Source organism: Notechis scutatus, chromosome 4 (genome assembly GCF_049901735.1).
Source record: "Notechis scutatus isolate UNSWTSFEM ecotype Mainland chromosome 4, rNotScu1.2, whole genome shotgun sequence".
Taxonomy (NCBI): Eukaryota; Metazoa; Chordata; class Lepidosauria; order Squamata; family Elapidae; genus Notechis; species Notechis scutatus.
In genome coordinates this window covers 161409433-161435322 of record NC_142012.1, presented here as the reverse complement: position 1 = coordinate 161435322, position 25890 = coordinate 161409433, and the positions used below count along the sequence as shown (strand labels likewise).

Here is a 25890-nt window from a genome sequence, read left to right as displayed (position 1 = left end):
CCCATTGAGGGCATTATCTTTCTCGACCCTGATTAAGATTTATTTAACATTCACATGGCATCAAGCAAGATGCTTGTTTGGAAGTCCACAAGCTCTGGAAAGATCAACATTAAGGCTTTATCACGGTGCTAACAGGGTAGTAGCAAGCAAGCAAGGATTGTACAAGAAGATAGTTAGTCCTTGACTTACGACCACAACTACTGAGCCCAACATTTCTGTGGTTAAGCAAGACGGTTGTTAAATGAATTTTGAAGCCTTGCACAACCGTTTTAAACCTTGCTTGTCGTAGTTGTTACGTAAATCCCCGCAGGTTGCTAAGTTAGTGACACGGTTGTTAAGTGGATCTGGCTTCCTCATTGACTTGGCTTGTCAGAAGGTTGCAAAAGGGGATCGCATGACCCCCGGGACACTGCAACTGTCAAAAATATGAGTCAGCTGCCAAGTGGCTCAAAGTTGATTGCGTACTGCAAAGGTCGTAAGTATAAAAACTGGTCATCAGTCACTTTTTTCAGTGCCATTCTAACTTCAAATGGTCACTAAATAAATGGTTGTAACTCGAGGATTGCCTGTACAATGAAGAACGCATGAAGTGGAAAGACCTTTTAATAGATTGCATTGACACAGACCAGAGGAAAACTGGTTTTATTTTTGGGCGTGTCATACAACACAGAGCAAAGCGCTTTCCTCAACATATCGAAGTTCTAAGTCCAGGGTCTTCAAACTTGACAGCTTGAAGACTTGTGGACTTCAACTCCCAGAATTCCTGAGCTAACATGACTGGAGGAGGAATTCTGGGAGTTGAAGTCCACAAGTCTTCAAGCTAAGTGCTCCACAGGATGTTTGGATAGCAAGAAATAGTCCTCAAACAAGAGCTGGAAGACCTAAGAGCTTGGCTACCTGAGTCACCCCAACCTGGGACCCTCCCAGATGGGTATGAATTTGCAATGCTCAGAACTCTTAGAAAAGCAGAGAACCAAGGAATCTGGGAATTGCAATCCCAACCTATCTGAAAGCAACCAGGTTGGACCAGTTTATAGAATGGAGCCATATATCTTCAACAGTGCCGAAATAAATCTAGAATTATCCACCCTAGGAATTGAAAACAAGGTTCTTCCTTCCTATTACTGATTGCATCATCGTAAGCCCTGCAGATTTTGCTCTGCTAGTCCTTGCCAACTAGAGGGGAGGTTGCTCATCAGTTTCAAGACCTTTGAGCCAGCGCTGTCCGAAGGTATTTCCTGTGGCCAGCATGTTGTTCCAGAAGCGCTCTTACCTTCCCACCCAAGTGGTACCTATTTATCTACTCGCATTTGCATGCTTTCGAACTGTTAGATGGAGAAGAGCTGGAGCAAGGACAGGAACTCACCCTGTCCTGTGGCACTCAGGTCTCTGCCTGCTTTCCAGCTGACAAGCCCAGCATCTCAACCACTGAGCCACCACGCCGCTCCCGCATCACCGTAGTATTCTCAACTTTTGCTCTACAATGGATAGGGTACCATTTTCAAGATCATACTTTGTGAAGTCAGATGAAAGAATCTTAGTTCTCTCCTCTGTCTTGTTTACCAGGAAGGGAATGCCCCATCTCTACACCAACCTAGCTCCTACAAGCAGAGAAGTTAAGCAGATCTCTCGTACTTGTTTGTGTATTGAAAGCAATTTATTTTGAGGACAAAGAGCAGAACAACCTTTGGATTTTCACGCAGAAAATAAAGCAGTTTTAACTATGTTCAGTCGGAAAAACACTACCCTAAAATATCATGGGAGAACATTTCGAGGTTGGTAACAACCTCCTATGGCCACAACAGAGCCCAAAATTTCTGTGGCTAAGCAAGACAAGTGTCAGAGTATATTCATGAACTGGAATAGAGCATGGTAACAAGGTCAGCCAATGAATAAGCATAGCAACTAAGTCAGCCAATGAGGACTGTTTGGAAACTGAAACTAGAAGTAGCCTAGGCGTGGCTCTATATTAAACGCTGCAGCTCTGAGTCTGTCTATTGAAAATGAAACTGCTTCTCTCCCCTCTGCTGTGTGACTTGCTTGCTGAAAACTAGAGCTCTGCTCTGAACCTGTAACATGTCTGCTTCTGTTTGAGTTTGCTCCATGTTGGAGAAATCTACCACTGGTATTGTAAAATTTACTTTATGTGTTTATAAAGAAGTTAAATGAAGCCTCAGCCATCGGTGTTTATCTTTCCGGTGCTGAATTTACGCTGCAATACTCTGAACAGACAGGTCATGTGAAAAACGGTCATAAGTCACTTTTTTTCAATGTCCTTGCAACTTCGAATGGTCACTAAACGAATAGTAGTTAAGTCAAGGACTACCTGTATTTACCAAACATCTTGAGCCTGAATATAACTTAATCAGCTTATGTTTTTTTGTTTTTTAAAAAATAAATCACTCCGCTTGCTAAGCTCTACAAGCAGAACAAAACAACCCATCCCATTATCCTAAGGCTAACATGAAGTCAAGCAAATTGGTTGTCCGAAAACATCCATGAGCCATTTCCCCCAACGCGGCTAAGTGCACTGTGGGAACCCAGCCCAGTTTTTAAAGCTTCTCATCTGCCCCAGAGAAGGCACAAGAACAATTATTTTACACGAACCCTCCCACTTTCCAGGCGGTAACTCCAGAAGGATGGAAGAATTCAGCGTGCTAAACACTGTTCCTTCCCTCTCAATTTTTTTCCTTTTACAAAGTTTCCCTCCCTCTTCTTTTGTCTATGGAGATTCTCAGTCATCCATTTCCCCACCCCCCAAAAAAACCCATCCTTGGGGTCCCCCCCCCTTCTGTTACCCCTGGAAGCAGATAAGGAGCACCAGGCTAAAAAAAAGAAAAATAATGACTAAAATTCCAGCTACGGAAGCGAATTCAGCCCCAGAAGGAAAGTCAAACACGTTTTCGGCTGACTACGTGGCTACCTTCCCTGTCGTTTTCTTGGCAGCAGCATCCATCCGAGTGGTTTGCCACTGCTTCCTTCTAAAATGCTTTTTTTTCCCCTCCCAATTTCCCAGTTTGGCCTCCGGCCTTGGAATCTCCTGTTGGTCACCCATCGAAGAGCTAACCAAGTCCAACCTCGCTTGATGGTTTTTTTTTCAACCTCAATGGATCTAGTCCCTGCCAGAAGTAAGTAGGGCAGGCTAATGTAAGGGCTGTTATTAAGACTTAAAGCAGGGGTGTCCAACCTTGGCAACTTTAAGACTTGTGGACTTCAACTCCCAGAGTTCCTCAGCCAGCAAAGCTGGCTGAGGAACTCTGGGAGTTGAAGTCCACAAGTCTTAAAGTTGCCAAGGTTGGACACCCCTGACTTAAAGGATAGTCTAATAAAAAGAAGTGTGTGTGTGTGTGGGGGGAACCCTGCTGCCAAAGCCATCAGTCATCGGCCTCCATCTTCTAGACGTGCTGTTTGCATCTACAAATAATTAACTGCTTGGAACACCAGTTCCAGTTGTGGCTCTCCTCTCAGTTGGCTGGGAGATGAAAGCGCACCGAGCTATCTCCCAAAACCAGGAAGTTTAGAAAAGAGCTGGCTGTAAATTCATTGGAGCTGCAATTCCCTTTTATTGTTATTTACTGTTGAGGCAACAGCAACTGGCTCTCACAACTGCCAGAGGGAGGGAGGGAGGGAAGCAGGCTGGACTCCATTAAAAAACAACAACAACAACAACAACAACCACCAAACCCACCTTGAAGTGAGTCAGGCTGCTGGCATCCGCTGCTGCGTTCCAAGCGAAGGGCTTTCCAACATTTGCAAGGATTCTACGGCAAGCCACGGTTTGTTTGTGGGCAGCCTTGGTGCGTTGGACACTTCTCATTGGATGCCTTCAAAGTCTACAAGACCCAACGCTGAAAATGGCTACACGTTTTATCACGCACTGTGCACTGTGTCAGCCAAACAAGCTACCCTAATACAATCCTGGGTTGTATACACCGAGGCACAGAATCAAAATCATGCGAAGTATTAGTACCGCTTTATGAAATCTTAATTAAGACCACACCTGGAATACAGCATCCCAGTGTTGGTCACCACATTACCAAAAAGATGTGGAGACTTTGGAAAAAGGGCAGAGAAGAGCAACTAGGGCGATGAAACGGCCTGGAGATTAAAACGTATGAAGAAGGTTTGCAGGAACCAGGTATGGCTAGTCTAGAGAAAAGAAGGACTAGGGGTGACATGATAGCAGTATTCCAGTACTTGAGGATCTGAAGGGAGGGGTCAATTTATTTTCCAAAGAACCAGAAGGCAAGACAAAAAAACAATGGATGGAAACTAATCAAAGGGAGAAGCAATCTAGAATTAAGGAGGAACTTCCTAACAGCGAGGACAATTAACCAGTGGAACAGCTTTGCCTTCAGAAGTTGTGGGTGCTTCATTACTGGAGGTTTTTAAGAAGAGACTGGAAAGCCACTTGTCTCAAATTGTATAGGGTCTCCTGCTTGAGCAGGGGTTGGACTAGAAGACCTTCAAGGTCCCATTCACTCTATTCTGATTGATTGACCACACACAGGCCACCTGGACGCAGTCTCCTGACTGTAAAAATGACCATTTAGGCTGAGCCCCAAAGATGATAGATGGATTCAGTTGTAAGCATGTATCAGGGATTTGAGCCCACTTCAAATCCTGTTGCACGCTGAAGCCTCCCAGCTCACAACTACATGGCAATAATCCCAAGAGTGTGCCAGCAGAGATATGACACTTTCCCACGGAAACTTGTGAATTAACTCAGCTAAATCATTCACGTCAGCGTCTGCAATTTAGTTCTCGTCTTGGTGTCCTTACGCCCTTGTTTACCCCCTGAATTCCTGCCAAGAGCATGCAGACTTTTTGATCTGCAGGCCATATCTGATCTTGATTCTTCAAATGCATTGAAGATCCATTTGGAGTTTCCTGCACAATTCCTCTTCCAGACTCTCAGTCCTAGACACCTAATTCGGTATTTCTCAACTCTGGCTGCTTGAAGATGCAGAATTCCCCAACTCCCGGAATTCTCCCGCTAGCATCTTCCAATAGCCAAAGTCCATGCATTTTCAAGTAGCCCAAGACTGCTCTAACTCTTCCTTCCAGCCATAGAATATCCCAGATGTGTAGACTATGGTTCCCAGAATTCTCCAGCTAATTAGAATAGAATAGAATAGAATAGAATAGAATAGAATAGAATAGAATAGAATAGAATAGAATAGAATAGAATAGAATAGAATAGAAAATATGGAATGGAATGGACATAGAATAGAATAGAATAGAATAGAATAGAATAGAATAGAATAGAATTCTTTATTGGCCAAGTGTGATTGGACACACAAGGAATTTCTTGGTGCAAATAATCTCAGTATACATAAAAGAAAAGATGCGTTTGTCAAGAATCAAGAATCATAAGGTACAACACTTAAAAATAGTCATAGAGTACAATAAGCAATCAAAACATACTAGGAAACAGTCAATATAAATCGTAAGGATACAAGCAACAAAGTTACAGTCATACAGTCACAAGTGGGAGCGGATGGGTGATAAGGAGTGATAAGAAGATTAATAGTAATAGTAGTGCAGACTTAGTAAATAGTTGGACAGTGTTGAGGGAATTATTTGTTTAGCAGAGTGATGGCTTTCGGAGAAAAACTGTTCTTGTGTCTAGTTGTTCTGGTGTGCAGTGCTCTATAGCATCGTTTTGAGGGAAGGAGTTGAAACAGTTCATGTTCAGGATGTGAGGGGTCTGTAAATATTTTCACAGCCCTCTTTTTGACTCATGCAGTATACAGGTCCTCAATTGAAGGCAGGTTGGTAGCAATTGTTTTTTTCTGCAGTCCTAATTATTCTCTGAAGTCTGTGTCTGTCCTGTTGGGTTGCAGAACCAATGCAGGCGCTACTGAGAATTCTGCGAGTTGAAGTTCAGCTAACTGGAGAATATCCATATTGGGAAAAGCAACTTCACTCAACACTCTTAACTTCAGAGTTCCCATCCAAGTTCTCAACTACAACACAACGTTCTCCCTTCTCCAAAGATCTCCACAGCCCTACTCACCTGCACCCTGAGCTGGGATGTCTGTCACGAATGAAGGCAAATATACATGTCCCAGGATAATGTTGCAGGATCCAATCTAGGCCGGTCACTGGGATGAGTAGTTTAATCTTCCCAGCTTTTGGACTCATGCTGAAGCCCATCTTCTCTCTACCAGAATACATGGAACTTTCCAGTAAGAGATGGGTTCCAGAAAGAGTCTGACAGATTAAAGATTAAACCTCTGATCCCCCGTGACCGACCCAGATTGGATCCTGGGATGTTTATCAATATTGCTGTGGCTGACACCTAAGTTATGGGAAGAAAACGAAAGCTGTTGGTTCCAGATGGCCGACGCACTGCACAGCTTGCTCGGATGTGGCAAGTGAAACTTGCAATGTTGCTCCACAGTATCGTAGCCTGAAGTATTTTATTCCTAAATATTCAGCAGTTGTGCTTTCCCGCCCAGCCTCCAACCTCTGTGTTTAAAAGTACGGTAGGTAAAGAGACTAAAGGACTTAAGTCTTGTGTACCAAGTACAGGCAGTCCTCGACTCACAATGCTTCCTTTAGTGACCAATTCAAAGTTACAAAGGCACTGACAAAGTGACTTACAACCAGTTGTGATGACCCGGGGCGTGGCACAAAGGCAACTCAGTCAAATAAGCAAGAAGTGTCCCTTTAATACCTCCAACTTTGCCCCCAATGTCCAGGTTACCTTTGGCTGGAGAAAAACTCTCCTAGGAAGTCTTTAAGTGGAGGAAATTCGGTCCAAAAAGAAAGTACATACAAACTGTAAATAAAAATCCACACAAACCACGCTGCAGCAATTAACTAGACAGGGCAGGAGAAGGAATTGCAGACTTGAAAGGCCAGCAAAACACACACAGTTGGAAAGACGCCAGGATCCCAGATAAGCCTCGAGGATACCAGATAATTCACGATTTGCTCCCAACAACTTTGCTGTGCGCAGCTTTTTTTTAAACACTGTGTTCCCAGCTGCAGCTAATGAAGGGAATCAGGGCCCTTTCCTCCCCCGTAAGCCATGCAACTCACATTGCTCCCTTCTCCATTCTTCCCTGCGTGCCCCAGGATGAAGACGGGGTGGGCCTGGGTCTTCCTCCAAATTCTCTCTCCCTTGTTCTACCTCTTCCCTGCTCTGCCCAGCTGGACTTTGCCCTTCTCCAGTTTCTTCCACAGCCCACGGAGCCACACTCCCACTCCCTATCAGCTGCTCGGCCTCCCCGTCCGAATCAGATTCCGACAGGGGCATGACACCAGTCCTCATATTTACAACTGTCAAAGCGTCAATATATATCGTCATGGGATTAAAATCTAGGCTCCTGGCACGTATTTATAACAGTTATAGCTTCATCATGTGATTAAAATTTGGGCAAGTTTTTTGGGTCTCTGTAGCTTCCTGGGATCACGTGATCTCCATTTGCGAACTTCCGGCTGGTTTAGGAAAAGAAAAGTCATTGGAGGAAACTGGATTCACTTAACAACCGCATGATTCGCTTAACAACCAGGGTGCTTCATGGAAAAACCCTGGGAAGAAAGGGTCATCAAATCGGGCATGGCTGACATAACAATTGCCTCACTCAGTAACGGAAATTCTAGTCCTGATTGTTGTCGTACACTGAGGGCTACCTATACTCAGTCCGGGGGAGGAGGATTAGGAGATAAGAACCTCCTTACTTAAAATTGTTAGGGCCGATTAAAGTTTTGCAAGGTTGTGGATATTGTAAAAAAAAAAAAAGAAAAAAAAAGCCACGCTGTGCAGAAATTGGTGCTGTATTAAAGGGATAGTAAATCTGTCTCTAACCTTCTTCCCGCTGGAATGAAAAAAACCTAAAACCAAGTTAGCTTTGCAAAGTTGCCTTTCTTCAGACAAACTTTTTAGGTGACAGCTAGGAGAGAAAGAAAAATAAAAAATAAAATAAAAACCATATCCTTCTCAAGCTTTAGTCAAGAAGTACACGAACATTTGCAAAAGCCTTCATCGCAACCTACACAGGAAATCTGGCTAACTTCAAGACCTGGAAAAATCTGTTTTCATTTACGGACATGAAATTCTCAATTGGAAGATCGCTGGGCCTAAAGGCAGAAGGAGACACACAGACACACACGTACATTCCGCTTTTTTCTTTCTTTCTGGGGATGTTGTTGTTGTAAAAATTACCCCAAAGCACAAGGTAGTAAAGGAAGATTTGTTTTGGAGACATGCCAAGATCCTGCCTGAGTGGTGAATCCTCAACTTGACAGCAAAGTCCATGTCTGTCAAAGTTTGAACGAGCCTGCCAGAAGATCCGAGCACATGTGGGAGAAGCTCTCCGGCTTTGGCCGAGAAAAGTGGCCCATGTAGCAACCCAGGAGGGGAGAACCAGATTAAATAACCATCAGGGGTCTGCAATCTAAGGCTCTGGAGCCACATGCGGCTCTTTCGGCCCTCTGCTGCAGCTCCCTGTTGGCTGATCCCACCACTGGCTGGCCCCTCCCCACCCCGTCACTCCTCACCTGGCCTGAGAAGGTAAAGGTGATGGCGGGGAATGGAGACTCCCTCCATATTCCAGAGGAGGAGGCGACTGGATGGGAGTGAGTGATGTTGAGTTGGCCATGCCCACCCAGTCACACCGGTTGTTAAATGATTGGCCCCCGGTGCTTTCTTTTCTGTGGGAAACGGGTCCAAATGGCTCTTTGAGTATTTAAGGTTGCAGACCCCTGCAACAGGTGGTTCAAAAGGTGAGACTTTTCAAATGGACTACGAATCCCAAGACTTGGCAACTTTACTCGCAGCCCACCTCAAAAAAAAACCTACCAGTTTGGGAAAGGATTTAAGAAATTATGCGTTGTTATGTTCCTTCCACTTTCTCTCTTTGTGCTAGAAACTGGAATAACCCAAGGAAGGTGGATGATCCAGGATAAATCGAGGAAAGTGAGTTTACCAAGCAATGCAAAATTAAACTGTGGAACTCCCGGCCACCAGATTCAGCCAGGTCCACCAACATGGGTGGCTGTTCAAGGGAATCAGAGAAGTTCACTGAAGGTAAGGCTCTCTGTTATGAACCACATTGTTCCCATGAGCAAGCGTGCTATAAAAGTTCAAGTTTTACACCTGCAAGAGTCTTATCTAATAAAAAGATTGATTAGGAAAGGGAGGTATATTATTAACTGCTAGAATTCATTTCTGTAAGAGGCGGATGCCAAAATCGGATGCCAAAATTTTCATCTCTTTCCCCAGTTAATTAATTTTAAAAAATAGTAATGTTTATGCTTGATACTGATTTAATTTCTATTCATTTACAGTTTTTCGCAACAGTATTTTTTTTATTACAGTATACCATCATATGTCCCTATATAAGCAGAAAGGAAAATGTGGAGGTGTACAGTTGATCATAAATTAAAACTTAAAAAAAAACCAGCAGTTCTTAATCAGCTAAGCTAAGCTAAGTTTCCACATATTAGTACAAGATAGGCAGAAATTTAAAAAGCTATGTTTGGAGAAAGAACGGATTTGACAATCTTTAAGCCTGCAAACTGGTTCTGTGTTCCTAATCTCGCTTGTGTCACCTGCAGCCTTAATGCAAACCCATTATTTTAAAAGATTGTATGAGCATCAGATAAAGCAATCAAGGGTTTGCCATAGCAAGTAAACGTGAACAGAGCAACTGTGATTTGTTGCTCAAGAGTCACTCAAGAGGATGTAGGAATATAGTTATTTTGGTCCAGAGCAGGAGGCCTAGAAACTTGGCAACTTTAAGACTTGTGGACTTCAATTCCCAGAATTCCTCAGCCAGCCATGCATCAACATGGGGAATTCTGGGAGTTGAAATCTATGCATCTTAAAACAACCCGGGTGGAGATAAAGACTTCATTGAGTTTTACAAAGGAATTTCTTCCTAAAATCTTTTCCCACAGAGCATTGCCTGGTAACATAGTTCTCTTTTTTTTATTTTTATTTCAAGACCTGTATAAAGATTGTTCGATTTTATATCTCTGGTTATTGGGCAAGAAACTCAAAGTGCCTTCCTTTCTGTGACTTGGGGTGACAAAAGTCTTCGGTAGAAGCAGTAGTGGGATTCAACATTTTTTTACTACCGGTTCTGTGGGCGTAGCTTGGTGGGTGTGACGTGGCTTGGTGGGCATGGCAAGGGAAGGATACTGTAAAATTGCTATTCTCTCCTCACCATACTAACCTGCTTTCCAGCTCAGTTCTCCTGTGCAGGGCAACCAAAGAAGACCCAGCCAATCAGCTGGGACTCAGGAGGCAGAGAACAGATGGGGGGCAGGGCCAGTCAGAAGCGATATTCCAAACTACTCAAAATTTCCGCTACCGGTTGTCCGAAACTACTCAAAATTTCCGCTACCGGTTTTCCAAACTACTCAAAATGTCCGCTAACGGTTCTCTGAACTACTCAAAATTTCTGCTACTGGTTCCCCAAACTACTCAAAATTTCTGCTTCCGGTTCTCTGAACTACTCAAAATTTCTACTACCAGTTCTCCGAACTATTCAAAATTTCTGCTACCGGTTCTCCGAACTACTCAAAATTTCCGCTTCCGGTTCTCCAAACTACTCAAAATTTCCGCTACCAGTTGTCCAAAACTACTCAAAATTTCCGCTACCGGATTTCCAAACTACTCAAAATGTCCGCTAACGTTTCTCTGAACTACTCAAAATTTTTGCTACTGGTTCCCCAAACTACTCAAAATTTCTGCTTCCGGTTCTCTGAAATTTCCACTACTGGTTCTCCAAACTACTCAAAATTTCTGCTTCCGGTTCTCCAAACTACTCAAAATTTCCGCTTCCGGTTCTCCAAACTACTCAAAAGTTCCGCTACCAGTTGTCCAAACTACTCAAAATTTCCGCTACCGGATTTCCAAACTACTCAAAATTTCCGCTAACGTTTCTCTGAACTACTCAAAATTTCTGCTTCGGTTTTCCAAACTACTCAAAATTTCCGCTACCGGTTCTCCAAACTACTCAAAATTTCTGCTACCGGTTTTCCAGAACTTATCAGAACCTGCTGAATACCACCTCTGGTTAGAAGGGGCTGGAATACTTCTCTTCCTCAAACTGACCAGCCTGGGGGTGTCAAGGGCCCCAGCCTCACCGCTCACCACAAAATCTCTCATGCCCAGATTGCTAAGACCTTCTTTTCTTAACGTTCTAACTACGAGGCTGCATTTTCATGGTCAGGGGGGGTGTTGATGTTTGCAAGCTGACATTTCCTGTGTACTGAGAAAATCCACCTCAAAGCTTGAGCGTAGGCAGGCATCTTTCCAAAGCAAATCCAAGGTACTGTCTTTGATCATATAAAGAACTGAACAATGGCCTGGCTTTTTAGACACCTTAAAAGGCTGAAGCTCCCCGGGCTGCGTAAGACCAGGAGGCTTAAAAATAGCACGTCTGCAAAGCCAGCAGCCCTCCTGTTCTGGCCCTGCCCTCCAACACCCAGGGTCAATGTTGCCTCCTTCAGCCCAGCTGGCTAGGAATTCAACAGCTCAACAACCCACCTGTTTTGAGAAGGCTGGAGTTCGCCTCCTTAGAGCTAAATTTAGGTGGCTTTTGCTGCAGAGAGTTGCTTGAGAGCCACTGACTGCTCAGATTTATTTTTTTATTCTTTTTCTTTTTTTAAAAAAAATAATATTCTAGAAAAAAACATTTATTTGACATACATTTAAAACAGACAAATCAGTATATATATATATATATATATATATATATATATATATATATATATTTATTATATTTTCCCACGTCATTATAGTTGTGCTTTTAAAGTTGCAGCAACGCTTTGTTGGAATCTCATCTGCCATCATTAGGCTTCTGTAATGTGTACAACTGCACGTGGGAAAATACCCGAACAAAGCTGAATACCATACATGTAAGTACCTGCGAAAACTAAGAAAATATAAATATAAATAAATAAAACACACACACACACACACACACACACACACACATTTTACAGCGATATTGAGCAATGGTTATTTTTTTACCTTTATCTTTATCATTGACATGATCTGCCTTGTTACAATAACTCCTTCATTCTTTTAATGTTTTAATTTATCTATATAGTTTATAATTAAATGCACGTCTTTTGTCATTTCCATAACTTATCCAAATATAAAATATTACCTTTTTTTAACCAATCATACCAAATGTTCCATATTTCATAATAGTCACTATCTTGTTTATTTTTTAACAATTTGGTTAGGCTATCCATCCCAGCACATTCATGTATTTTTTTAATTCCCATATCCTCTGAAGGAATGAAAGAGGTTTCCAGTTTTGTGCGTAGGTTATTCTGGCAGTTATAATGTGCAAAATTAAATATTGATATTTTTTCTCCATGTTTAAATCTATCATACTTAGCAGAAAGGTTTCGGGTTCAAGTTTTAAATTTTGTTTATATTTAAAATCCAATTTCTAATATTCCTCCAAAACTTCTGAGCACATGAGCAAGTCCACCACATGTGAAAATATGTTCCTTGTGCGTAGTTACATTTCCAACAGTTGGGTGGTAGGTTGGGGAACATCTTAGCCAGTCTTGCAGGAGGTAGATGCCAGCGATGAACCATTTTATATAAGTTTTCTTTATACGAGACTGACATGGTTAATTTGTAATTTGTTTGCCAGATGTGTTCCCACTGATCTAATTCAATACTATGACCCACATTTTTAGCCCAAATTATCATAGGTTCTGTGACTATTTCTTCTTTTAATTTGTAATCCAAAAGATATTTATATGTTTTACTAATTGTTTTCTTTTCCTCTCCTAGCCATATTTTATCTAATTCTTGTGGGATCATATTAAAGCCAAATTGTTCTCTATCTTTTTTATAATGGGTTTGTATTTGTGCAAAGGGCCACCATGCCATCTCCTTTCCTTGAATTTGTATTTGGTTCCTATTTTTAAGCTCTCCAGTATCATACAGTAAATCTTTATACCTGACAATATTTTCATAATCCAATAGATTTGGATATGTGTCTGCTTCGCCTCCTTAGAGCTAAATTTAGGTAGCTTTTGCTGCAGAGAGTTGAGAGCCACTGACTGCTCAGATTTATTTTTTATTCTTTTTCAACCGCATCCTGCCTTGCCACCGATTCAAGACCACGGCGGCATGACGGGGCTTCCACGCTAGAACAGGTCAGCCTCAACGACAGCCATTCTTGTGGCTCTGGTTGAACCATTTCCGAATCAACCCGTAGCAGAAAAGAGAAAATACATTCAGACATGCACTGATCTAGCTGGCTGTCTTACATCTTCTACGGATGAGCTGAGACGTGCTTATTACTTCAGAGCGGCGGAGATAATATTTCAATATTTTAAAACGTTGGCAATCAACAAAGGCCATGTTCTTGGGAGTACATCTCTTACAAAAGTGTTTTCTAAGACAAGCAGACCCCAGATTAAATCTACTTTCACAGATGAGGTCCTTGGGGCTCTCTGAGTTTGGCTGTTTTTCTTGCAGACGTTTCATTACCAAACTAGGTAACATCGTCAGTGTACTGACGATGTTAACTAGTTGGGTAATGAAACCTCTGCGAACAAAACACCAAGCTCAGAGAACACCAAGGACCCTCTGAGTTCAACTCTGAGCTACAAACATTCTCCTACTTTCATAGGTGTTCATGGGGTGAAGGATGGGGCCAAGAACCTGTAACTTAAATATTGCGCCCTTGTCTTGATGCAAGCACATAAAGGCAGAGATTGTACCATGATATCATGGCGTGTATATCATTATTTTATCACAATCTTGGTTGGGGACACTTTGTATTTCTCATTACAGAAGCAATCCTCATAAAGTTCTCTGCCTCTTGATCTAAATTCACTGCTGTCCCAGGATAGGTATAAACTGCCAAAGAGAAACATGGCTAGGATTTTTTTTAAAAAAACTATACAAATTATAAGATCCCTTATCATATGATGGAATGAGGAACTTGCTTACATTGGGGGGGCTCATAACCAATTTATCTTTTAAAATTCAACAGGGAGAGAAGAAAGAGGGTGACTGGAAATAGGTTTTTCTGTTTCCAGTGCTATGAATGTCCTTATCGGTAAAATTTAAATTTGAAGTTTTTAAACGGAAGGTGGAAGGTCATCTGTCACAGATGGCCTAATGCAGCTGGCTGGGGAATTCCGGGAACTGAAGTTCACACATCTTCAAGGGGCCACGTTGAGGAGCACTAGCCAAGTGGATCCTACACAGAACAGGAATTTGGATCAGAAGACATTTAAGGTCCCTTCCAACTCCAGAATTCAATAATTTTCCTGGACAAACTGAGTGTCAGGATTCCAGCAATCGCCCTAATTAAATCATGATTCTCGAGCCAAACTTCAACCAACTTCAAAGGATTTATTAGAGGCGACATACTGGCATTGCCCTCTATGAAGCAAACTTTGGCATAGGTAATTTAAAGTCACCTATGACCCTGTTTCCCCCATCCCCCTTGGGTGTCTCTTAAACCACATTCTCCAACTGAGCAGGCTGGGTGTCAATAATCATGTTCTCCAATTAAATATATTCTGGGCAAAAGCTCTGGTAGTTTAGTTACAATCTTTTAACGATAAAGAGTTGGAATGTACTTTTGCTTCCAAATTGCTGCACTGTCTTCCAGATTCCGCCCCCCCCCTTTTTTTTATGGCAACTACTAAAAGAGGCATAGAAATGTTTTATGAGTTGACACTTCGGGCAGTAACCAAGTCTCAATAATCCAACCGAAGAGCACCAAAGCATCTTACCTTGGCACTGTGTCTCCTTCACGGCCGGTTCATATCCAGATGCACAAGTACACGCTCCCACCGGTACCATCCACTCCCCATCTCCGTTACAGTAGAGTTTTAAGGGCACCGATACTTCCACTGCGTTGGGGATGCAGGTTCCCGGAGCGATCACCAAGGAGGTCGGCTCTGCCCCAGTCAGGGTTTCCGGGAAGACGGCAAAACCTGCAATAGTGCTAGAGCATTTCTTGTAGAAGGCCCGGACGGAGATGAGGGACATGCAGGCCCCCAGATCCTGGAAGGCCAGATAGAAGCCGTTTTTGGAAAGGGGACCAAAGCTGCGCACTTTGGTGTTCATCCGACCAGACTCCAGCTTCGAGAAGCTCTCGTCGGGGGCGATTGTATCCACTTTGATGTAAGGGTTTTCCATCCAGAAAGGGCTAGAAGCAGAGGCCGTGTCACTATCCGATTCGTAGTAAAAAAGATTGAAGGTCTCTTTGCAAGATCCGGGGATGTTAGGGATGCTGTTACAGTCCCTGACGGTGAACTTCAGCTCGACGTAAACCCGCTGGACGTCGTGGCGCTGAATAAACTGGGTGCGCAGCCAGTTGTTTTGGTTAGCGTCTCGGACGTTGCACACTTGGTACGTCCGGATGGGGTTCATGGCCTCATCATAGCCGCTGACTTCTTCCCACTGTACAGAACGGAGAAAAAAGAACACGGCATTGTGAGAGTTAACAAACCAAAACAGGACAGTCTTGAGAAAAGGAGTTGAGGGTGAGTTATTGCCGGCTGCCTGCAATTTGGCAGTTCGAATCTCACCATGCTTAAGGTTGACTCAGCCTTCCATCCTTCCGAGGTGGGTAAAATGAGGACCCAGATTGTTGGGGGCAAGAGGCTGACTCTGTAAACTGCTTAGAGAGGGCTGTAAAAGCACTGTGAAGCGGTATATAAGTCTAAGCGCTAGTGCTATTGGAAGACGGCTATCATGTCACCCCCCCCCTCAAGCCTTCTAAGTGCTACTGTTACTGCTATTCCATTCAGTCTTCAGTTTTCAGAAACCTTTTCCAAGAACCGTGGTAATGCAGTGGTTAGAATACAGTATTGCAAGTTAACTTCTGCCCACTGCCAGGAGTTCGATCCTGACTGGTTCAAGGTTGACTCAGCCTTCCAACCTTCCGAGGTCGGTGAAATGTGGACCCAGATGGTTGGGGGCAATAGGCGGACTCTGTAAACCGCTTAGAGAGGGCTGAGAAGCACTGTGAGTGGTATGATATTTGATGGATGGAGCCCATCAAATGGCTCATGTGATCTGCTGATGTCAGGGCGGGGGTGGGTGGGAGTTGGGAGGTTGATTTTTTATTTATTTTTCCAGATTTTGTTCTATTGTACTTTATTAATGTATTTGATTCTTTTTGTTAGTTTTTATTGTTTTTTTAATTTTATTTTAAATATGGCTTTACATTATGTAAGCCGCCTTGAATTGCCATGGGTGAATAGGCAGCAATATAAATTCAATAAATAAACAAATAATAAACATAAGTCTAAATGCTATTGCTATTGGGGAAGGGCGATCTTTAGGAATGCTGCTGAGTTCCTTTTCAAACTGTTTCGAAAATGTATTTAAATTTTCTTTTTAAACTGTTTTTAAAATCATTGCGGAGAAAGGAAAGGAACAAAGCCCAAAGATAATTACAGGTAGTCCTTGACTTAGAATCATTCATTTAGGGACCATTCAAAGTTACAATGGCATTGAAATAAAATGACTTAGGGCCATTTTTGTCCCACTGATGTATCTCACACAATACCTCCAAGGTCACGTGATCAAAATTCGGACACTTGGCAACTGGTACGGATTTAATGATGGCTGCAGTGTCCTGGGGTCATGTGATCCCCTTTTGCGACCTTCTGACATGCAAACTCAATGGGAAATCCAGATTTACTTAACAACCGTGTTACTCACTTAAACAATGGCAGTGATTCACTTAAGAACCACGGCAAGCAAGGTCACAAAATGGGGCATAATTCATTTAATGACCGTCTTGCTTAGCAATGGGAATTTTGGATTCAATTGTGGTGGAAGAATTGAGGGCTGCATATGTAACAGAAATACATATATTCTCAAAGACTTGAAAGTGCTTTAAAAATGAAAAAAAAAAACCACATGCGAAAGGAAGAAGGAGTACAAGAGTCAACAGTTACTACTTAACTAATGTAAATGTTATTCAAGAGCATATATATTTATTTCTAATACACATATATAACTACCATTCTTTTTTTAAAAAAAGTGCTGTATTTTGTATTAACGGGTTCCACATTTCATTAGACCTGTCTATACAAAGTCGACGTCTGTAGACAAATCCCTTCATAGGTGGCAAATCAGGTCTTTGGTCTGTTGAGTGAATGGAGACAGTCATTTATTTTTCCATTCCAAATGAAAACTATTTGGAAATTTTTAGGTGTGATGATGGATGAGATAATTTGCTGTTATGCAGGCAAATCCTTCAACCTATATAAATTAGATATCCTGGAAAATGTTGTACTGTTTCTCTTCGTTTGCGGAATTTGTTCTCTACTTGTTATTGTTTATTCTTTATATGGATGACAGGTAGTTCTCCAAGTTATGACTTGGATGTTTAGCTGTGGCCTCAGGGTCACCTGAGATAAATCTCCAGATAAAAAAAAACTCCCAGTGGCCTCAATGATCCTCAGAAAGAGTGCTAACGACCAGAGGAATATAAATCCTTCCATCATCCACCATTCAGTCACAATTGAAGAAGCTCCTTGGATGAGAAGGGAAATGCCTTCAAGGAAAGTCCAGTTACTTTTTGAAAAAGCACCTTTGGGACAATTGCCATTTCAGAGTGGATGGGATGGACTGCAAACCACCGGCAGGGCAAAATGAAAAGTGAAATCTGCAGAATATCAGCTAACAAATGTGTCTAGATCTTAAGCTTGAAGTCTAAACAGAAAATTATACCAACAGAAAATTACACCAATTATACCAACTTCAGTCAGGTCCTTCCAGTGTCCCTAACCCATAAGGAAAAAAAAATGCTTCACCTATCAACTCTGTCCGGTGCAAAGATAAGATGGACAGATTTTCCCAAAGCACCAACGACTTCCTTTTTTGGGAATGAGATGTGATGGAAAAATGGCCACTTGCATTCTGAAGGGGGCTGCCTACTCCAAGGAAAATCTGGAAAACTTTTGCGAGCAAAGGTACAGAATGAAAAGAGGAGGGGAGAAATATCCATTCCAGCAGCTAACTTGCTTCTAAATGCAAAATCTTTTCTCGAGGCCGGGAAGCCAATAAAGGCGTTAATGAATAACACGATCCAATAATATTAATAAACCAACAGAACTGAGAATGCTTCGTGCTCACAGGGCAACGTTCGCTTCTCAGCAACCAAGGATTAAGAAGGCTGCTTTGGAACATGTAAATGTTCAAAAACATTGCTGATAGATGCTTGGGCTGGGGCTTATATCCAAAGTTAGGTTTTCATGTAATTTGTAACAGAATAAATAAAGAATAACTAAGAATAACAGAGTTGGAAGGGACCTTGGAGGTCTTCTAGTCCAACCTCCTGCTCAGACAGGAAATCCTATACCATTTTAGACAAAAGCGTTACAATAAAGTAGAATTAGCTTATCCGTTTGTGTTTCCTGTCAGGACTACCTAATAAGGCTGACATTCCTACTTTCATAATATACAATAACATTCCTGCATGGCAGGTTGGGCCGAGAGAGAAGAACTGGCCCAAAGTCACCCAGCCAGCTTCTGGGCCTAAGGCAGGGCTAAAACTCACAGGTTCTTGGTCTCTAGCCTTTAAGCACTACACCAAACTAGTTCTCAACCTAACACTAATTCCGTACCTCTCTGTTTTTCATTAAAGGCCAAGATAATTACGTGGCATGAATGCAGTCACAGAGTCCCATTTCCATACGCATAAGGCAGCCAACATTTCTGCCCTACCCCGCGTGAAATGGTCTTTTTTTTAAAAAAAACAACAGCCTTCCAAATTACAGAAATGATTACACATAAAGCTGTTTCTAATGTTGGCTTCCGCTCCCCGAATGCAAGTTTTTCATCGTTTAGATTTACACAATTTTTACTGGTTCCAAGATCGCAAGCCTCACAGGTAGATTTTTCCCTCGGTGCCACACAGGGCTGGAAAGAGGCTTCAAAGCAGATGAACCCACACGGATGAAGAAAACGCAAGAAAGAGAAAGAAGAGAAGAGAAAGGAAAGAGAAGCAGTTCATTTTCCCATTTGGATGAAGTTCAGCATCCTTTCCAATCTCCCTTCTCACAAAACAGCACATCTTACCCCGGTTTCCGGATGAGCTGTCCAGGCCAACTCGGACGTCACCCATTTGGTGTCCATCAACGTTTCTGGAAAGGGGAAAGAGAGAAAGCACAGTTAGTATTCCCAAAACCAAAACACTCAGGATGGTCTAAAATGGTGGCGGAGGATGATGGGAACATTAATCCACCAGATCTGGATGGTACAGGTAGTCCTCGAATTATGACGACAACATCATTTCCATCGCCAAGCAGGCAGAAGTGAGTTTTCCCCCTATTTTATGGCTGTTCTTGCCACCGTTGTTAAGTTAATCACTGATGTTGTAAAGTTAGTAGCATGGTTGTTAAGTTTCTCATTGTCTTTTCTTGTCAGGTCACAAAAGGGATCCTGCAACCATCATAAATACATGCCAACTGCCCTGTGTTCAAATTTTGATCACCTCACCCTGGGAGAGTGTTGCAAAGGTTATTAAAAAAAAAAAAAAGGTCATAAGTCACTTTTTTCAGTGCCTTTGTAACTTCAAACGGTCACTAAATGAACTGTTGTAAATGGAGGACTACCTGAACTTCATTCAATTCTGCCAGCAAAGAAAGAAATCAACAAAAAAAAATCGAGATAGTTATGTATTTGATTCCCCTCAAGAGATGTCCACAGCCGTCAAAACAAAATAAATAAAAAGGACATGCTGTAAATGGTCGTAAGTGTGAAAAATGATCAAAAGCCCTTTTTTTCAGTGCCGTCGTAACTTTGAATGGTCACTAAACGAATGGTGGTAAATCCAGGGCTGCCTGTACCACCCTCCCAATGCTCTCCCCTGTTTAGCCAAAGCATCCAAGGAAAGGCCCTTATTTCTCTCTCCTCTCCTCCCACACTTGGGGTGTGTGGGTGTGTACTCTGGTTGAACATGGGCCCGTTCCCACGACTAGGGTGGTGCAGCCGGTTTATCCGGCAAGGAAGAGCAGGCTGTTTTTCTAGTATTCCACTTTTTTCTTTTCTTTTTGGCACTCTTCCCTCGGATGTGTTTTGAATAAGGAGAGAGAAGAATTTGACCGTCTGGCCAATAGCGGATGATGAGCTGCCAAACCTCCTTGTCAACATTCCCCAAAGAGATTCCGTTCCAACCCCAGATTGGGGTGAAGAGAGGAAGGGTGGCCCAGGAGTCTTCGGGAACACACTAAATCATCCCGATGGGAAGCTGCAGAGACTGGGATTAGCTAAGCCTGACCCGAAGCAGCTGTGAGAAGCTGCTTGGCAGCCTGCTAGAAGCTGCAGCTGAGAAACAGTGCAGAAGAAAGCCCGAGAGGGATGGCATATGTGGCACTGGATGGATGGGAGAAGGATAACAATAGAGGTAGAAGGGACCTTGGAGGTCTTCTAGTCCAACCCGCTACTCAAGCAGGAACCCGTATACTTTTTTTTTTTCCCCAGACAAATGGTTGCCCAATCTCTTCTTGCAAATTTCCAGTGTTGGATCACCCACAATTTCTAGAAAGCGAGTCGTTTCACGGATTAATTGTTCTCCCTGTCAGGAGATTTCTCCTGAGTTCTAGGTTGGATTGAGAAGAGTCCTGTTGCAGAAGTCACAAGAGGGAAGAGATGCCAAGGGAAAACTGCTTAAAAAGCAGGTTTCCCAACTTGACGCATAGACTTCAATTCCCAGAAGGCTGTGGAATTCTGGGAGTTGAAGTCCACACGTCTTAAAAGTCGCCACAGTTGGGAAAACCTGATTTAAAGAGAGATGGCCGGATAGGGAAAACCAATAATAGACCTGGTGCCCTTTTTTGCCCTCCAGCATTCAAACAAACAAACAAACAAAAAACCACTCAAGAAGGCCAGAGCTTCCTAATCCCATTGCAGCAGGCCTGAGACACACAAAAATGTGTAGGCCCGAGGCCAAACATGGCCTTGGAGATTTGTGCTGTGGAGAACACCCTCCTAAAAAACAGGAAAGGCAATCACCCCAAACAAGACTGAATTGAAATGCAACTAGCTTGATCCTCTCCTTGTGCATGGAATAATTTGCCCACAGAGGTGCCACTGTTTGGGCCTCTGTGTGAAAAGCTAATTAGGGTCAGAACTGATTAGCTCTTGAAGGAGAGGCCGGCCGAAAATGTGGATTCAATTGAGAATGTTAAAAAAAAAAAAAAAAAGCCTTGGAAGAGAGCAGTGCCAAAGCATTTGTTATTTTGCTAAGGAAATTAAGTGGATATTCCATGAGGTGGCCAACTGAGGGGGGAGATGGGTCTCCAAAAAGAGAGAATTTCTCCAAAAGTTGATTAGGAAAAAGCATGTTCCTTTAAACCAAGGAAAAGCAGCTAAACTGTTCCCTTGGTTTAAAGCAAGGGTCTTCAAACTTGGCAAGTTTAAGACTTGTGGACTTCAACTCCCAGGATTCCTGAGCTAACATGACCAGAGGAGGGATTCTGGGAGTTGAAGTCCATAAGTCTTAAAGCTGTCAAGTTTGAATTCCCTAGTTTAAAAGAGAGCTAATTTGGAATGGCAAGCTTGGTTGCTACCTCCACAGGTAGGCCTCGACTTACAACAGTTCATTTAGTGACCATTTGAAGTTACAATGGTACCAATAAAATTGCCTTATGACCATTTTTCACACTTACGCCTGTTGCAGCATTCCTAGGGCCCCTTGGTTTAGATTTGTATGCTTGACACCCGCTTCATATTTATGATGGTTGCACTGTCCCTGGGTCATGGGATTCCCCTTTTGCGACCTTTTGACAAGCAAAGTCAACGGGGAAGCCAGATTCACTTGTCACTAATTTAACAACTTCAGTGCCACTAATTTAACAACTCCTGTTTTTCAATGTGGCAAGAAAAGTTGTAAAATGGGGCAAAACTCATTCAACACATTTCTCACTTAACAACCACATAAATTTGGGGTTCAATTGTAGGCGTAAGTTGAGGACTACCTATACTATATCCAGAGTGCATGGAGATAAATAAAAAAATAATCTTTGGGTTTCAAGCTTCTTTGAAAGAGAAGGAAGATTCAACATAATAAATATTAAAGCCCAAGTTAAAGCACCCCTTGATAATTACAAAGCACAAGCCATAATTTGCAGGAAACTTGTTCTGAAGCTTAGTTAGCAAGAGTGATTAATCTAGCCAGGAACATGTCATCCCAACTCAATCCTTCTGCAGAAACACCTTACAAGTTCTCTTAAGAAGACTTGGGAGTTTGCCCATCTTCTACAACATAAGATTACTTTTACGGGATCAAGCCAAGGCAGTTTACTTCTCAAGAGTGGCTAACCAGAAGGTTGTGGAGACTCACAAGAAGGAAACGGACTTCACTTCTCCCACTGTTATCCAACTTGGACGTAACGTGGAGTCTTCAAGACTAATAACCCCCAACTGACATGTCCTCTATTCATAAATCCAATTCTACTACCAGCACTAATGATGTTACCTGGGTTTGGGTAATAAGCAATTTGGGGATTAATTAACTATACTAACTATATTAATTAATACAGTCCCCATTTGGCAATCACTACTAAATCATGCCAATAAGTATATTTGCTTGTGAGTATAAGTTGTTCTGAATTACTTTTCCAGGATTAAAGAAAATCCACCTTGGTAGGTAGTGTTTAGAAGGAATCCTGATTCCTTGGTGCTCTGTGATCTTGGTTGTTTTCTTGTAGGCATTTCATGACCCTGCTAGGTAACATCATCAGTGCAAGAAGGAAGAAAACTTTGCAAATCCCACTCCCTTCAAGGTTTAATGATATTACCTAGTTGGGTAATGTCTGCAAGAAAACTGTCAGGCTCAAAGAGCACCAAGGACCCCACAGTTTAACCCTGAGCTACAAATTTTATCTTCTATTGCAGTCTTGGTTTATATGGGGAGTGCATCTTTCTTGTTCTATCCCACAGGAAATTGCTATCGTGAAAACTGGCTTTCTCTTTGAGTACCAAAGGTCTCTGGAGGAATTCCTTCTATAAGAGAGAAGACGCTAGGAGTCTGTAAAGTCCTTCTGAAGAGTAAGTTGGAACAACTCATGCTCTGGATTTCTACAGTGGGAAGACTCTGGAGCTGCAAGCTTTTGCAGAAACAGGATTTTCCAGAAAAATCAGGCACTCTTAAAAAAACAACAAAGCGCCATCAAAAACAAGGGATGAGTATCAGCAGTCGTGAAGGAACTCCATCTTTTAAGCAATTATTAGTATTAATTGGGGAGGGGACTCCTAAGTGTGTGTGTGTGTGTGTGTGTGTGTGTGTGTGTGTGTGTGTGTGTGCGTACGTTATTCAGCTTTGTTCGGGTATTTTCCCACCTGCCATTTTCTCATCTGCCATCATCAGGCTTCTATACTGTGTTCGCAGATGAGATTCTGCCGAAACGTTGCTACAACTTTAAAAGCACAACTGTAAGGATGTGGGAAAATACCCGAACAAAGCTGAATACCATACATGTAAGTACTTGTGAAAACTTAAGAAAACAAATATATATACACATATACATACATACATACATGTGTGTGTGTGTGTGTGTGTGTGTGTGTGTGTGTGTGTGTGATGAAACAGAATTTCTGAAGAACCCTTTTTGCAACAACAATTTTTATTAGTCATAAAAGTGCAGTTGAAAGAAGTTTCAAAAGTCAGGATTTCAGCATTTCTTGTAAGAACTCTACAGCAGCCCAGTTGAGTCAGATTTATTTATTTGATTTATATGGCCCCTTTTTGGGCGCGCACCACCCAGCATTTCCTCCTTCTGTGATTTCCCACAAGAACATTCCTGAGATGGTGGATTAAACGAAGTCACCCAGGGAATTTCTGGGCTCCTGAGGAAAGGGGGAATTACTGTCTTTGACTTATGACCATAACTGAGCCCAAAATTTATGTTGCTAAGCAAGACAGCTAAGTGAATTTTACACCACACTGCTGTAGTTGTTAAGTTAATAACATGAATATTAAGTGGATCTGGCCCTGCTTGTCGGAAGGTGGCAAAAGGGAGATTACATGCCCCACAACCCTGCAGCCATCATAAACATGAGTCAGTTGCCAAACATCTGAATTTTGATCATGTGACTGGGGATGCTACAAAGGTCGTAAATGTGAAAAAACGGTCATAAGTCACTTTTTTCAGTGCCGTTGTAGCTTTGGATGGTCACTAAGTGAACTGTTGTAAGTCGAGGACTACCTGTATAATTTGGATCTCCCTATTCTTTGTTTAGCATCTTACCCATTACACTACCCTGGTGGTTATTCCAGCACAGGTAGTCCTTGATCTATGGCCACAATGGAGGTCAGAATTTATGTAGCTAAGTGAGAAATGTCTTAAGTGAGTTTTGCCTCATTTTATGTCTTTTCTTGCCGTGTTTATTAAGGGAATCACTGCAATTGTTAAATTAGCCACATGGTTGTTAAATGAATCTTGACTTTGCTTGTCAAAAGGTCGCAAAAGGAGATCACGTGGCTCTGGGACACTGGGACTGTCATAAATATGAGTCAGTTGCCAAGCATCCGAATGTAAATCACGTGACCGTAGGGGTGCTACAATGGTCAGAAGTGCGGAAAACGGCCATAAGTCACTCTTTTCAGAGCCATTGTAACTTTGAACGGTCACTAAACAAACTGTTGTAAATCGAGGACTACCTGTACTCCAGATTAAAGCTGATGGGTCCAGACCCACCTTCCCACGGCCTAGTTAAGGGCTTCCTCCTTCAGAGCTCAGGGTCTAATTTCCCCCGTTAAGAGCACAACTTATGTAGATAACAAGGAGACGCATCCTGAGGTTCACACAACCCTGGAATCAGAGCCGGTTCTGACCAGTTCTGGAGAACCGGCATCAGAAATTTTGAATAGTTCAGAGAACCAGCAAATCCCACCTCTGACTGGCCCTGCCAACCCCATCTATTCTCTGCCTCCCATTGAGTCCCAGCTGATTGGCTGGGTCTTCTTTGGTTGCCCTGCACAGGAGAACGGAGCTGGAAAGCAGGTTAGTGGGGTGGGGAGGGAATGGAGATTTTGCAGTATCCTTCTCCTGCCACGCCCACCAAGCCACGCCCACAGAACTGGTAGTAAAAAATTTTGAATCCCACCACTGCCTAGAATGCCTCTTTCATCTTTTGAACAAGCCCGAATATCCCTACTAAGCTGCAAAACATTGTGGGTTTTTAATCTCTTTTTTAAAATGTCCTTCTGAAGTGAAGCCTGCTAAAAATCTTTTCTTTCCCTGGAATGACTATAGGAAAAGTTTCTGCCTGCAGAACAGAACATGTTTCAGAGGTAAAAAGGCAACTACTAATCCTCTCTGGAAAAAAACCCAATGCCCAAATTTCATTTTTTTTCACATTGGCTGCTTCTTTGCAACGCTGCAAATTTGCAGACGTGGCACTGTTCAATATTTCAGAAGCATTGAAGGTGTTCAACAAAGCCTCAACCCAATATTGGAGCTTTGAGATAGAACAAGCAAGGATTGGGGTACTGCTTCTATGATCGACGGGTGCTGAAAAGTCTGGAAACTTTTTGGGGAACAAACCCCAAAACCTTGGGATGGTCAATACCATCCACAACATTTATCTTCACCTTACCAGATTCTCACCACAGCCAGAAAGAAGGAACCATTCTCTATAAAGAACATCGCGGCATAAAGAGGAGATAGCACGAGAAGATACAAGGAGGCATCTAACAATCCAAACATTGTCCATGCCAAGCGGAGAAGCCACAAACTGCACATTGCACATCACCAGCCCTTTTCATACACAATCACACTACCAAAATCGATTTGCAAATTGACAAATCATACCAGCAATGTCCGCCTTAGCAAACCTTTGAAAGGAAAATCAAACCCAAAATTCAAGCAAGTTTAAAATCCCAATTCTGTCCCCTCTGGAGAAACTATCATATG

The 25890-nt window shown here is 42.4% G+C and overlaps 1 protein-coding gene across 2 annotated transcripts in view; it reads right to left on the bottom strand.

Annotated features, from left to right (window-relative positions):
* Positions 1 to 25890, bottom strand: part of EPHB3 (EPH receptor B3) — a 138278-nt gene that overhangs the window by 65665 nt on the left and 46723 nt on the right. For both annotated transcript variants that reach the window (XM_026689819.2, XM_087965414.1), the window contains exons 2-3: positions 19052 to 19116; positions 14743 to 15415 (exon numbers count right to left, since the gene is read on the bottom strand). In XM_026689819.2, the coding sequence (XP_026545604.2) occupies positions 14743 to 15415; positions 19052 to 19108 (730 nt within the window). In that variant the 5' untranslated portion in view covers positions 19109 to 19116. The remainder of the gene's footprint in view (positions 1 to 14742; positions 15416 to 19051; positions 19117 to 25890) is intronic.